General features: G+C 28.3%; 1 protein-coding gene across 1 annotated transcript in view; it reads right to left on the bottom strand.

The window, feature by feature from the left end:
* LOC122498524 (hemicentin-2-like) overlaps window positions 1–14,832 on the bottom strand; it is a 331,240-nt gene that overhangs the window by 84,070 nt on the left and 232,338 nt on the right. Inside the window, exon 3 of the mRNA XM_043606296.1 lies at window positions 6,896–7,104. Coding sequence (XP_043462231.1) covers window positions 6,896–7,104 — 209 coding nt within the window. The remainder of the gene's footprint in view (window positions 1–6,895; window positions 7,105–14,832) is intronic.

The following is a 14,832-nucleotide window of genomic DNA, read 5'->3' as shown; positions in this document are numbered from 1 at the left end:
GAATAGTTAACTCTGGATATTCCCAAGCAGAACTTCTTTCTTGGTTTCTGCACGGAAAGAAAAAGTCCGTCAATCATTAATAGACTAGTATATTACTTTGAGACGGGACACAAAATCATTGAATGCATAACATACTTTGAGTCACAATCAGTGACGAGTTGCTTGCTAAAATTTAGAAAACTGTCATCAATATATAAAACTCGTTCACTAAAATTTAGAAAACTGTCTATTAAATTTTCTATGACTATCAAAAGCATTCAAAAAATTTAACTTCTTTCAGAATTATCCCTAATTTTAGACACTATTTGGTACAGAATGAACACATTTTTTTCGTTGCACAGTTCCGATATTTTATTTACACTCTTAGACGCTTTAGACCAACACATTTTCGCACTTATAATAACTACACGTAGAAACGCACACTTATAACATTTTAAGTTTAGAAGCGAACTGTTCTTATATACCAAATAACAAAATTTTTCACAACTTGTGAGAAATGATTTTGCACTAATAACTACTTTTTAATTAGCGAGAAATATAAAAGAAAATATATTTTTATCGAGGTCAATTTCTAGACGCAATTCAACTGCAAATTATTAGTTAAGTTAAATATTCACATTACACATAATAGTATATAGGGATATGTATAGCAGACAGCAAAAACACATGGACTATAGAGAAACCGGAAGAAATGCGCATCGGTACACTGCGCAACAATGCGCTAGTGAAGAGCGCCGATTTAGAATACGAGTCAACTAACGTTTCACAAACTTTCACTAATGATTCGTAAACATTCAAACAGCCATTGATAACAATTCAGCATTAAATCTAAAACAATTGGTCACATACTGGCATTCTAATCAATCCATGACTCGTTTTCAATCGTTAAGTAAAGTTAAGTAACCATCAACGGAAAAAGAGTCCCGTCTCAAAGTAATATACTAATCCATTAATGGTTGACGGACTTTTTCTTTCCGTGTGGTAGTAAATGCACTACTAAGACTTTTAACGAAAGCAGGGTATCATACAATTGGTTGTGCAGACGATATTTTATTAAAAGTTCGTGGTCCTCATCTAGATATAACACTCGAAATGGCGCAAAAGGCATTGAATCTGTCAGATATTTGGAGTAAGAAAGTGAGCCTACATGTAAATTCTGGAAAAACAGAAACTGTTATCTATAATAAACGGTATGAGTGGAAAGCGTACTCATTACTTAAGCTAGCTGGGCAAGAGCTTCAATTTGCAGATCAGATAGCGATTTTTGCCTTGTAACATTATGTAACCACATCACAGCTGATCGGTGATTGATATGAGGTACTCAATAGACTAACTGGAAGTAACCGCGTCACTCATCCTTGGGTGGATTCAGTAGTAACGATATAGCGAACTAGCCAAAATAAGTGCAAGGGAACAATTTATTAGGTCTGAGCCTCCAATTGGTTGTGGAATTCAAACAGTGGCTGGAAGCAGTGCACTAAAAGGAATGGCAGGTGTTTAGCAGCTAGAAGTAAAATTGAATCACTTATGGGTACCAATATAAATCTCAGGAGGAAAGCGGAATTCCTTAAACTTAATAGGAAAGAGGCGAGAATCATAACAGGTCTGTTAACCGGTCATGGAGATTTGAGTTATTTTAGGCATAATATAGGAATTTTAGAAGATCCCAAATTCCGTAAATGTGGAGAGGAAAATAAAACCTCATTACCAATCTTTTTATAATCTAATCAATTTTACAATTTTTCTATATCGATCGTCTATTGCAATACATGTATGTTAACTAGACATACGATTAAGGATTCAGACCACGAAGTAAAAAGTATTAATAAATTAACGAGCTTTTTAACATCTTCGCCACTGCATGATTCTGTAGACTTTAAAATATTTTATTCAACAATTTCAGCAGGGAAAAAGAAAAATTTCCAATAACATGTGAAAATCCAAATTGGAATATTGAAATAAAATGGAAAAAAACGATACGAAAGTAAATGTAAGAAAGATTTTTCTCAGTATGTTTCTCATTTGTACATTTGTCTTGTCATTGGATAATCCCACATGAGCGTCGGTTTCAGAGGATGTCACCTTGGAGTGTTACGTGGACGTTTGTGTAAAATGTAAATGTCCCAGAAGATGTCCTGGTATACAAGTGAGACGAAAATACTACTAGGATCTCCCTCGAGATCTAAGTAAACTCTCCATCACTATATTTACGTACCAATGTAAAGCATTTCCATTTTCAAAATTATCAACCTACATAATTCTAAATTTACACAAACTCACATTTTCTTTAAATTTAAAATCTCTATCTATCGAAAACATTAAATTCTACAATTTTTTATATTTTACCCAGAAAGAAATATTGAACAAAAGTATACCAAATTATTAACTGGCATATTAAAATTTAATCGCTCGATCTTTGCACAATTTCCAATAAAAGTTAATTAATTTTATAAATTTTATAAAAAATTTTATAACTCTTAATTAAACTTCTTTAAAAATTAATTTATTTTCCAACCATTTTATTTGGAAATCTGCTATACAGAGAAAAAGTAAATTAAACATTAATTTTATTGAAATGGAAATGAAATAGGGATTTGATACAAAAAGTCTGTGATTGTCAAGCAATTAAATTATTGAAACTTTCATTAAATTTTACAACCAATTTGTGACTTTTGAATAATTAAAATTTTTATTATTGAATGGCATATTGATTTTCAATTTATAAAAACTAAATTTACGTAATGTTTAAGTATTTATATATAAAAATCTTGTAAGTACAAAATATAGAATTTTTCTTAAATTCGTAGGATAAATAAAAGTTTATTCACCTTCTTCATCATTGTAAACTTTAACAATTTAATTATGTTTCTGTCCATAAAGGAGTGGAATAGTGAAAAATGTAACAACTCCACTTCGAAGATGCTTGAATGCGGTAGAAAATTTTAGAATTCACTAATTCTTTTTTACTTGAATGATGAGCGCAGGGTAAATTGAATAATTAAAACCACACACGCTCTACACTTCGACGCTTACGTTCACAAATCACAAATGAAATCGCGCTCGTTACACGAGAGCGGAATTATTATAATTTTCGATTTAGTCATTATGAGAGTCAAGTCTCTTTTTTCTCCCTTTGAATGTAAATTGTGCACATTTTAAAATTACCTTTTTACCTGCACGTGCTACGATCGCATAATTAATTTATAGTCGTTATGAGAAAATGTTTCTTTTTTTTCTAAAAAAAATTAAAGACTGTACGTTTTATTTTTAATCACCGTCAAATATCTATACTTTTAAATACGGAATTTACTATCTTTGTTAAAAATTTATGAATTAAATAAAAATATGCAAAATACTGCTGGAGTCATAAAGCGAAAATTAAAATTTTCAGAAAATAGTAACTTAAAAACTATTAATAAATAATAGGTGACGTTATTTGAAATGCGTTCTATTCATTAACCGTTTAACCCCGGTAATGAAAATTAAATGGACAATCTGTTGCTTATAAGCGACCTCTCTAGTGGTCGATGATTCATTATCGGCTATCGGTAAAACAGAATGTTTTAAAACAGCAAAACACCACCCGCTGTGATGCTTCGATAATAGGAGAATCTATCGAATAAGTAAATATTTCCTCAAAGGATATTAATTAACTTAAAAACAAATGGAGGGAAAACAAATATTTCCCCCTTTAATTTTTACCATTTTTCCTATAAATTACAAACGAAAAATGATGAAAAGGATTTTCCTCTTTTTTTTCTGTGTTGATAGTAGAAAAGGGGTTAGAGAAAGAGGGGAGGGAGACGGAATGAAAGAATGAGAAAAATCTTTACGAAAGATTTTTAAATGCTCTATTTTCTTATTCGTCTTGTTTTGGATTGTCGACTATGAACTTTTTTTTATTACTATTATTATTATTTTTATACTCGTCGACCTGCTACTCGGTTTCCGCATGAATTTTTCATAATGCACACTCGAGTCACTAGAAATGAGGTTTCTGCTTTTATACCACGGCCCAACCATTCGGTGATGGTTTGAGGTTGACTGTGTGGATTTTTCGTGAAACTTCTGGTTAAAACACTTTTCCCTCTCTCTTTCTCTCTCTCTCTCTTTTTTTCTATGTATGTACGTACATTTTAGTTACGTTACACTCTCTGCGAAACTTAAATGGAGAAAAATACCGACATTTCTCCATTTCCTATTGTATGCAATTGTAAACGAAATTGTCCATTATCATACGTTTGCTTTTTATAAATATTTCGCAATTTTTCCGCCACAAATTTTCCCCTATTACAAAACTTGCATTATTTCGGTTTGTTCTTTGATAAATGTTGCCTCGGTTCTCCTTTTTTTCAGTTAAAAAAAAAAAACAAAAAAATCCTTCTGCAATATGAATCCCGCAATTGTGAAACATTGAATTTTAAGTGTTTTGAATTTACGGCAATTTCAGACATTCATTGTTGTTAACTCGGAATTATTAAGTGTTCTAGATGGTAATTTTCATATAACAATTGTGTTTTGAAAAGAATAGAAAATATTTTCTTCAATAAAAGTTTGTTCCAGTGATCGGCAAGGAACATGATAACTCAAATTTCTGGTTTACCGCTAGTCGACAATAAATCGTCGAGCACTCAAGAGAGGTAATTTATTCTCGTTCAGGTGTTCGACCAAATAGCATCAGTATAATACTTCTGATTATAATCGCAAACTGTCAATTAAAATCTAATTGTTTCTCTAAACATTGTTCTGATCAAGTATTTCCATTTGTGTATAGGAATTTTATTTTGTTTCAACATTTTTTCTTGTAGAAAATCTTTGTAATAAAATTGCCAAGAATTAAAATATTTTCAACTTATCTTTTTGATTTTCCGGTAAATTATGTCCTAAATTGTTTCAATGTCTATAAAATTGATCAATTTTCTAACCATCATTTCTGTTTTATCGTGAGGAAGTACTTGTGTAAGTTATTATTTCGATATCTTTCTAATGTGTTACATGGTGATAAAAAAAAAGTTGTAGGATCAATTCCACTCTTTGGTTTTACGTTCTAAGGCCAGTTTTATGGGAGCCCTGAACATAAAATAACGATAAATAATACACAAATAATTTTAAACTCGTATTTTGACGATATGATCATAAAATTGTTGCGAGTGAATTTTTTTCTTTTTCATGCGGAAAAATGGGTTAAAGTATAGAAGAGGATGATAAAACATTTCATTATCGTATTTATTGATAATTTTTTACTCCATTTTCGTTGAAAAAAAAAAATGAAAAATCAGAACAGAAAAATTGAAAAAGTATTTTTAGGAGGAAAAAAATTACAGATTAAGTTAATATGGATTATAATTAAAAATGGAATTGTTAAATATGAATAAATCAACTGAAAATTAGTAGTAAAGGAATAATCTCATAAAGAAAGATGAGAAAAAATATGCGAATGAAAAGTGAGTCACAGTGGCAAAAACTTGCTCCAGATTTGAAGACTCTTTTGTTGTAGGGCTTTTGAGAAGACCAGTGTCTTAAGTAGGTACGTATTTCAATGCGAGCTTAAAAGTTAAGCTCGAACAGAAATAGAGGGCTTTAAAACAAAGTCGGAATTTTATTTCCCCGAGGTTTCTGTGGAAGTCGTCACTTGGGAATCGTTTAGGGTCAGCCTTAAGTGCACAGTAAAATGTTGAACAGATCTTTTAACTCCAACTTTTGCGTTTTCAAGATTAACCGGACGTTAAGAATGAAAAAAAATAAGTTTCCAGTTTGACCAATTTTAATTTGATTAATCGCAAATTGTTTTGAAAATATAAATTTTTCATTTTTGCTTAGGGAATTTTGGGAAATCTGCATATAATAGATACCTTGGATTCCGCACTCCAAGGTTATGTAGAGTTGGTATAATAAAAAAGAAATTAAAATTAAATAAATAAAGAAATATCATGTTTTATAAACTGTCGACCCACTAAAACCCGAAACCCTTCTTTTGGAGATCTTTACCCACCCTCGGAACTATCGTAAGACTTTAGCCTTCGAGGCTAAATTTTTAATTTACTTCTATATTAACTAGCCATAGTGAGAAAATTGAATATAATTAAAAAATTGATGACCAAAGAGGGGAGTTAATGGAAATGATAAATTTAAACTTAAATTTTTAATTCGTAGCATTTAAATGAATCCTAAAAGAGTTCTGAGGATTTTAATTAACTTCCCATTAAGTTGTAAAATATTCACTTAATTGACAAATGACGAATTTAACTTCTATTTATTTTTTCAAGAATATATGCGGGCAATGTCCCCATTCGTACAAAGTACTGATAAACTATTAATAAACTTTTACAAGAAACTTAGATTACCGCATTAATATGATTCTAGTTATTGTCATGTATATATACATGGGAACGCAATTTGCTTATAATTATATTGAGTGACATGCCAAAGAAATCAATAAAACTGCAAAGCTCATTTGCCTCTTTTCGCAACTTATTAACCATTGAATTGTCACTGAACAATTGTAGATATCTTGCAGATCTCTGAGGCACATATAAATTAAATAAGCAAAGTAAACAAGGGCAATTAATTAAGCTATATTGATAATTTTAAATAAAAGTAATATATCAGCATATTATTTTTGTGATAATAAAAGAACAAATAATGTTTTTAAAATTTATTTAAGTAATCAACTGGAATACCGGTTTGTCTAGCCATAAATCGCAAAAATTTATTCTGAACACATTCAATGACCATCATTAAATAACTTTGATAAGATCTCCATTTGAGACAAACTCAAGTATTGTCAGGTTCTTGATTTTTCATGTATAGAAAATTAATCCTTACAGAATGAAGAATTTACAAAGTCATTTAGAAGTTTAAGTTTCAAAGTTGCTTTTGTCGTCAGTTCACTTACCTATAACCGTTAAATTGACTTTGGAGTTGCGTGTCTGACCAATTTGAAAGTCAACACGACACCTGTAGATACCGGCATCCTCTACTCTAATGCGATCCACCCCTAATTCCGCAGGATTCCTTTCTGGCATAAAATATGCCCGACCTGAGAAAACCGACTCGTCGGACCATTTTTCCGCGTATCCGACACCTTTTTCCCTTGCATCGATACTGAAATTAAACAAATAAATTATTAATTTATAATCAGGAGTAATTTAGCTTTTGTGATAATATTTATTGACATCTAAATCTCAATCAAGCTTATAAAAATTTATATTATATAACATACTTTTTATTGATAAATGACCGTACAAATTGTATAAAATTTTTTTTAACAATATAAAAAAGCTAAAGGTCCCGAGTTTCAAACATCCTTTTTTATTATATCTACCGTAAAAAATTTTTCCAACAATTAATTTAAAAAATAAATTTATCTAATTTCTAACTTATGCTTTTATAAAATAACTTTCTAGGTAAATTGAATTATTATTGTCATCATATTTTTCTGCGCATCATAATGAATTATTCAATTAATAAAGTTTTCCCGTTTAGAAAATTAAATTTATTCTGTTCAAACACATTAAAAATAATGCTTTTAATCGTCTTTCAAGTACTTAACGATATTATCGATTGGAAAAGTTGGAGAAATTTATTTCATAGTTTAATAGGCAACCCTCTGGTGTCTTATGGAAAATCTGTGTACTCTTAATAATTATCAAAATAGTCAATATGTGTAAGATTTTAATGATAATAAATTTGATGATATATTTGTTTTTAAATTCTTAGAACATTACTTGACAGTTTGTGGTTATAAACAAATTTTTGTTTGAAACATTGAAAAACTAATTCCCTAGAAATTATCTACCTGTGTAGTTAATCAATACACTTATTGTCCACTGTTCAATATGAAAGTGAAACGTTATGATCTACTAGTTTTGTTGAATGATAAGAGGAAAACTTTCCTATCGAGAATATTGTATTAACACAATTTTATCAAATAGCAGAAGCATATTTCTCGGTATAACTAACATTTTCCCCTGGGGACTTGAGAAACTTTAGTTCTTCAATAATTTTTTTTATCTTATCTTGGATATAATGAAGATTCACCAGACATTAACAGATTCGGTAAAAAACTAACTTTTTAAAAATGAACATGCTGTTAAGTCAATCAAAATGTTCGTCACGTTTCACTTTTTGTGCTTAAACTTTAAGACAGTGAAAAAGAGATGGTGTGGAAGTAGGGTAAAAATTACATCATAACCTTTTCATTTTCTTCTCCCAACTATTTTAACTCAATTTTCCAGAAATTTAGAAAGTTCCTCACCAAGGTGAAAGTTGAACTCGAAAATTTTAATTTAATTTTATTTTCAAACGACTTTAATATTTGAGAGTAAAGCGACTCACTTTTTTTGGTCTTTATTTTTAACAATATTCTTGACTCTTGAGCTTTCAACTACTAAAGCCAAGATGGTGTCTTGCTTCGTTTTACAGTGGAGAGCAACTCGGTATAAAGGAGGTGAATTTTAGTCGAAATTGGCAACACTGCAAGCAACGTCGACGAGACACTCTTCTTAATTACATTCCAGTGCAAGGTACATGAAGATTTGTTGCCTTCAATTTTTTTTCATCTTTCTCACTTCCAGTGTTCCAGTTTGTCCTCTCTCTCTCTCTCTCTCTCTCTCTCTCTCTCTCTCTCTCTCTCTCTCTCTCTCTCTCTTGATAGTTTTCCTTCTTTTTGCACGATGAGGAGGAAATGGAGCAAGAGGGGGTTTTTGCCTTTTTCACAACTCCCACTACAATTACGCTGTACGAAACTTAAGTTTGTACAAGTGCCATAAATACAAGGTATCGTTGGGAGCAAAAGTCGCTAGCTACTTTGAATTAGTCGCTTTGTAAAAGTAGCTGGCAAAGCTCAACAGTTACTTACCACTTGCAGGTGTATTTCGACACAAGAAAATCCTTCGAGACACGGCACTCAAGTGCAAGTTGTGGCCCGCAGGCGTTCAACTAAGTGCAGAACTAGTCGGCAACTGGGTACAACTCTTAGTGGACAGACGGCGACCTATAGTTTCTTCACAGTGAGTCACTAGATTCCCTAGAGCATTGCAATCCGTTACCTCCAACAATCTTTTCCATCCAAACTCGACTCCTCTTCTTTTCTAACCTCTTCACTCTAAACTCGCCCCCCCCCAGTACTCTCTCCACTTACCGACTCCTCACTCCTTCTACTTGACCCATCAAGTTTTCTACTTTTATTTTCTCGAGAAATTCGCGGGGATCCATCACTTCCTTTAAGAAACTTACTCCGAGGGCAACTCCTTCTTTCCTTGCGTTCATTCTCGAGTAATCTAAAGTGATTTCAGCAAATAGTGGAATACTTTATAGTAATGTGAAATGCGATCTATTTGGTTAAAAATTTCTTTGATTTCATTTACATATATTCAATTGAGAATTTAAAAACAATTAGGTATGTAAATATTAATTTTAGTGTATCAAGATTCGTGGTAGAGAATCGCCGTCAAGTGAAAAGTAAAAACCGCGAATATATATTCTCAAAATATCGACTGTTTATAGATAAAATCCAATAACTCAAGTAAATCTTAACCGATTTTGCTCAATTTTTTTTTTTTGGATTTTAAAATAATAAAATAAAAGAATTCTGTTAAGTTTATTCAATATTTTTTGATACTTTTATAGAATTTAAGGAAAGAAAACTGAAAAAATAGGGACTTTTTAACATTTAGACAAACATAGAGCCTAAACTAATAAATGAATTTGCAAGATACTCTGGAATATTATTAAATGGGTTAAAATCTCTATATATATTTTAGGAAAAAGCTAAAAATTCCCCCAAAGCTCAAGGCTCGCTCAAGGCTCAAGACTTAATTGAAGCTAAAAATTCACCTAAAACTTTTAAGACTCGCTGAAGGCTCTCTTAAAGCTCGAGACTTGGTTAAAGCTAAAAAATCTCCTAAAGCTCAAGGCTCGCTCAAGGCTCGAGACTTGGTTGAAGCTAAAAATAATCCTAAAGCTTAAGACTCGAGACTTAGTTAACGCTAAAAATAATCCTAAAGCTTAATGCTCACCCTAGGCTCCAAACTTGGTTGAAGTTAAAAATAATAATCCTCAAGCTCAAGGCTCGCTCAAGGCTCAAGACTTGGTTGAAGCTAAAAATTCATCTAGAACTACCCGCGTATAAAAATGTTGGCTCGCTCAAGGCTGGAGACTTGGTTGAAGCTAAAAATTCACCTAAAACTTAAGACTCGCTGAAGGCTCTCTTAAAGCTCGAGACTTGGTTAAATTAAAAAATAATCATTGAACGTAAAATTTGTATCTTTATTAAGAGAATAGTCTTAATTTTTAAATCAAAAATAATTTCTGCCTTAAACAGTGAAGAAATTTTCAGCTTAAAAAATAACTACATATTTTAGATAATTAGACATAAAAATTCAAATAAGGACAACCAAGATTACATTATTCCAAATTTTTATTTGCCTTCAGCGAGTATTAAGTTTCAGATGAATTTTTAGCTTCAACCAAGTCTCGAGCCTTGATCGAGCCTTAAGCTTTAGGAGAATTTTTAGCTTCAACCAAGTCTCGAGCCTTAAGCGAGCTTTGAGCGAGCCAACATTTTTTTACGCGGGAGGCTAAATTACTTAACGGATTTGTAAAATATTTTGGATATTATTTATTGGATTAAAATGTCGGTATATATTTTTGAAAGATTTGAATTTTCTCTACTTTAAAACCACTTAACAGCTTCATAAAATACTCAAAGATCTTAAAATTGCTTCAAATAGAAATTTTTTATAAAGACGAATAATTGGATTTCATCAGTTGCTTATGTGAATCATTAAAATAAATTTTATATTTCTTACAATTCAATATTAAAACTTTAGTTATAAATTTTACTTGGTAAACTTTTATTTCACTAATTTTTTGGACATTTACTAGACATTTACTAGATCGGTGCATTATTTCGAATAACACGAACTGATAAATAAAAACCGCACCACGAATCAAGTGATCCGAAAAATATTAAATACAGCTGGAATACAAAAATAGTCCGAAAAAGGAACAGTTCGGCTAAAAGAAATCTCTCAGGTACAAAAATTTCAGGAATTATTAATGAGAACCTAGATTTCAAAGGATGGAGTCTTACAAGAGGGCTGAAAATTTGTAAAGTTTACTAGAGGATTATAGTAAAAAATAATTTACTTTACTTTTTAATCCCTGCTACCTTTGAAAAAGCAAGTCTATATAAGTTTACTGAAACTCGAAACTTATCTTTTATCTTCACAATGAGATTCAGTTTCATCTTGCAAAGAAACTGTATTGCCTTAGCATTTATTTTTCAAAAAATTACTTTTTACTTTGACGCTTTATAAGAAATAAAAGCAATGTTAAGTTTAATGTAAACTATATAATTATAATTTTTATCCTCCGGAAACATATAAATTTGCTTAAATTTTCAATACTCTATTACATCACTGGTTGGGTTTTTTAAAAATTAATATATTTTTGAAATCGTATTAAGACTTTGAAACATTTTTATCAACATTTCTTTTACCAATCTTAACAAACTTTAAGTGCTTTCTTTGTGTAGAAATATGTATTATTTCCTAACAAAAAAGTGGAACTAAAAGAAAACATTTAGTTGAACGATAATAAAACTTTTTCATTTTAATTAAAAAACTTAACAGTTCATTATTTAATACAATATATATAATTTAAATATGTCACACACTTAGGTATAACTGACGGGTAATATGAAGTTGTGATGAAAACTTTATTAGGAATATATGTTGTATGTATATAAAGGAATGTGGGAAAAGTTCTAAAAGGTTAAACTGAAAACAACGTGACAGTTTAGAGAAACAGATTTAATTTATAATTTAAACTTGAGAATAAATTTAACTTCATTGAATGAGAGCGTGACTGACTCTTTTATATGTTTCACTTACTCTGACATTTTATACGCCTTTTAAATTAATTCACTTTTCTCCAAGTGCTAATAACCCTCCTATTAAATATATACTTTAAATTCTTTAGTTTTTCAAGCTTTTTAAAAATAAAAATGTTAAAAAGGATTTTTTCACTTTTACTACTTAAAAATATTTATCGTCAAGCTTTGAAAGTTTACCAGATTAGAATAATTCAAATAAGAGGAGAATATTTTTTTAATTCTTTATTTTTTTTGAAAATCGTTTAATTCAAGTAAAGTCCATATAATTAATATTTCGAAAAATTTCTAATATATTATTGAAATTATTTTAATATTCCAATATTATAAATATTTTGTTTGTGCAAATGGCGTTTTTTTATTTTTAATTTTATTGCTTGACAGTTTGAAATTCTCAATTTTCATAAGGAAATAATTTGCAACAATCCTATTTCCTAATTTCAATTGTTTTAATGAAATTCAAAGTTTTTTAAAAATAAAGGGCAAAAATGTTTATAAATTATATTTGCAAATTAGAAAATTTAATTGAAAATGAAACTGAAAATTTTTTAATTTTTAGAAAATAAAGGAAAAAATTTTATTGAAAAAAATGTTCTGTTAAATTTATTTACGAATATCTTTAATTGTAAAATTATTCGAAAACAATCATTTCTTTTTTAAATATTTTAAATATTTAATTATTATTTTTTTCCATAGGAATTAAGATTTTCAAAAATTTCAAATTCATACCTTTCTGAAAATAATCAACTTTAAAAATATTGTTATAAAACATAAAGATAACGATCACTACGAGTCTTCGATTTGGAGATCGATTTTTTCGTGTTTTATAATAATTAAAAAGAATCTAGTGTTGAAATAATTATTTTATATTATATAAGAATATTGTTACTGTAAATTCTTAAAAATTACTTTCATATTCTATTATTATCTAAAATTTAAAATAAAATTCATTTTCAAATCAATTTTTATTAGAAAATTCTACGAGAATTCAATTATTTAAATACAAAAGTAAATTATTTATTAAATAATTGAATGTTTCTTAAAATTTATTTTTTATAAAGAATTTTATTAACAAATTTTTAAATATAATTGAATGTTTCTTAAAATTTAATTCTTATAAAGAATTTTATTAACAAATTTTTAAATATAATTGAATTATTTTGACGAATTTTAATAAAAAATTTTAGAATAGTTACATTTTTCAAGGAATTTGATTAAAATTGTATTCAAAATAATTGAAATTCTGCGATGAGTTTTATTATTTCTGAAAATAATTAAACTTATAAAAAATTGGTAAATATTTGAATTCCTGTAAAAATTTTATTATTTATCAAAATAATCAAATGTTTGCGTAGAATTTTATTAAAATTGTTTTTATATAATTGAATTCTTTTGGGTAATTTTATTAAAATAGTAGATTTTGAAAATCATTGAAATGAGGAAAATTTTTGAAAATAATTGAAATTTAGACAAGATTTTATGAAATTTTTTTGAAAATAATTGAATTTTGAAGAAGAATTTTTTTATTTATAAAGATAATAATTGTTTATTTTGTTAATTTTGTCGAGCTTTTGTGTAAATTTTGAACATAATTGAATTTTGTGATAAGAATTTTATTAGGTTTGAAAATAATTGAATTTCTCCAATTATTTGTAACTTCTTCCAAATTCATTTTTTTAGTGTTATTATTTTTAATAAATAATTAAATATAGGGTAAGTGCGGGTATAGTCGGACAGTACTAGTAGTCGGACACTTTCGTGTTTTTTGACAAATAAATAATAATGCATTGTGATAATTGCTTTAAAAAGTATACTAGACGAATGTGTGAAGTTTATATTTTATTAAAATAGTATTATTTTCAAAAATAATTAAACAAGAAATATTTTATTTAATGCTTTAAAAATCATGGTGTCCGACTATAGATACAACCATTTTCGAGTAGCGCGATGAGTGGCACAAAGTTTTGTTGATAATTAATCATAAATATTAAAACTTATAGGGTTTAAATATTATATTAATAACTTCTAATATGCTTTAATTCCATTTTCCAGCAGATAGCAATTAAAAAATTATCTTTTTTACTTTATAAATTCAAAATATCTGACAGATGTCCGACTATAGAAACAAGGGGAAAAAGTGTCCGACTACTAAAGCATTCGTAATTTTTTATTAAAATGTTTATATTTTATTAAATACTCAACTATTTGTAACAAATTTATATGATTTTTAATCCTGAAGAACTCCTTTAATTAATAATGTGCTTATAAACACAGTAGATATTTGCTATTTCAAGAAAAAAAGCATAATTTAAGATTGTATCCTTAAGTGTCCGACTACTAGTGCATTTACCCTATATATTGACAAATTTAACTAATTTTAGAATATTTTGAATTATTAAAATTTTTCAAAAATCTATGTTTATAAAATTTTTAATTAAATTCATTCAACATTGAAATTTTAGAAAATTTCAATTTGAAACCGTTCGAAGTTCATTTATTTAAGAAAATTGTAAAAGCAACTCTTTTCAAATTAAATTAATTTTGAAATATTTAAGTAAAATTATTCATTAAATAATTTATTTATTTTATGACAGTTGTTCAAGATTTAAGTTATTTGAAAAGAAATTTTTGTTAGAAATTGAAAAAATTGAAGGCTTTGTATTAGAATTCGTGGTAATTTTATAGTATTTATGAGTCAAACAAAAAAGACACAAAAATTCAAAATTTTCTTATGAATTCTAAAAATTAAATTTTTTTCAGTACTTTTAATAAAAATTCATGACTTTTCCATGAATTCGCTATGTCAGGCTATATAATTATTATTTTTATAATAATATTAAAACTATATAATATTCCAATTCATATTTTATTTTTATAAAAAAAAAATTTTAATTAAAAATTTTTGCGTTCTATTATATTATTTTTAAAATTGCTAA

This window comes from Leptopilina heterotoma, unplaced genomic scaffold (genome assembly GCF_015476425.1).
Source record: "Leptopilina heterotoma isolate Lh14 unplaced genomic scaffold, ASM1547642v1 Lhet_15, whole genome shotgun sequence".
Taxonomy (NCBI): Eukaryota; Metazoa; Arthropoda; class Insecta; order Hymenoptera; family Figitidae; genus Leptopilina; species Leptopilina heterotoma.
This window is presented reverse-complemented; position numbering and strand designations above follow the sequence as displayed.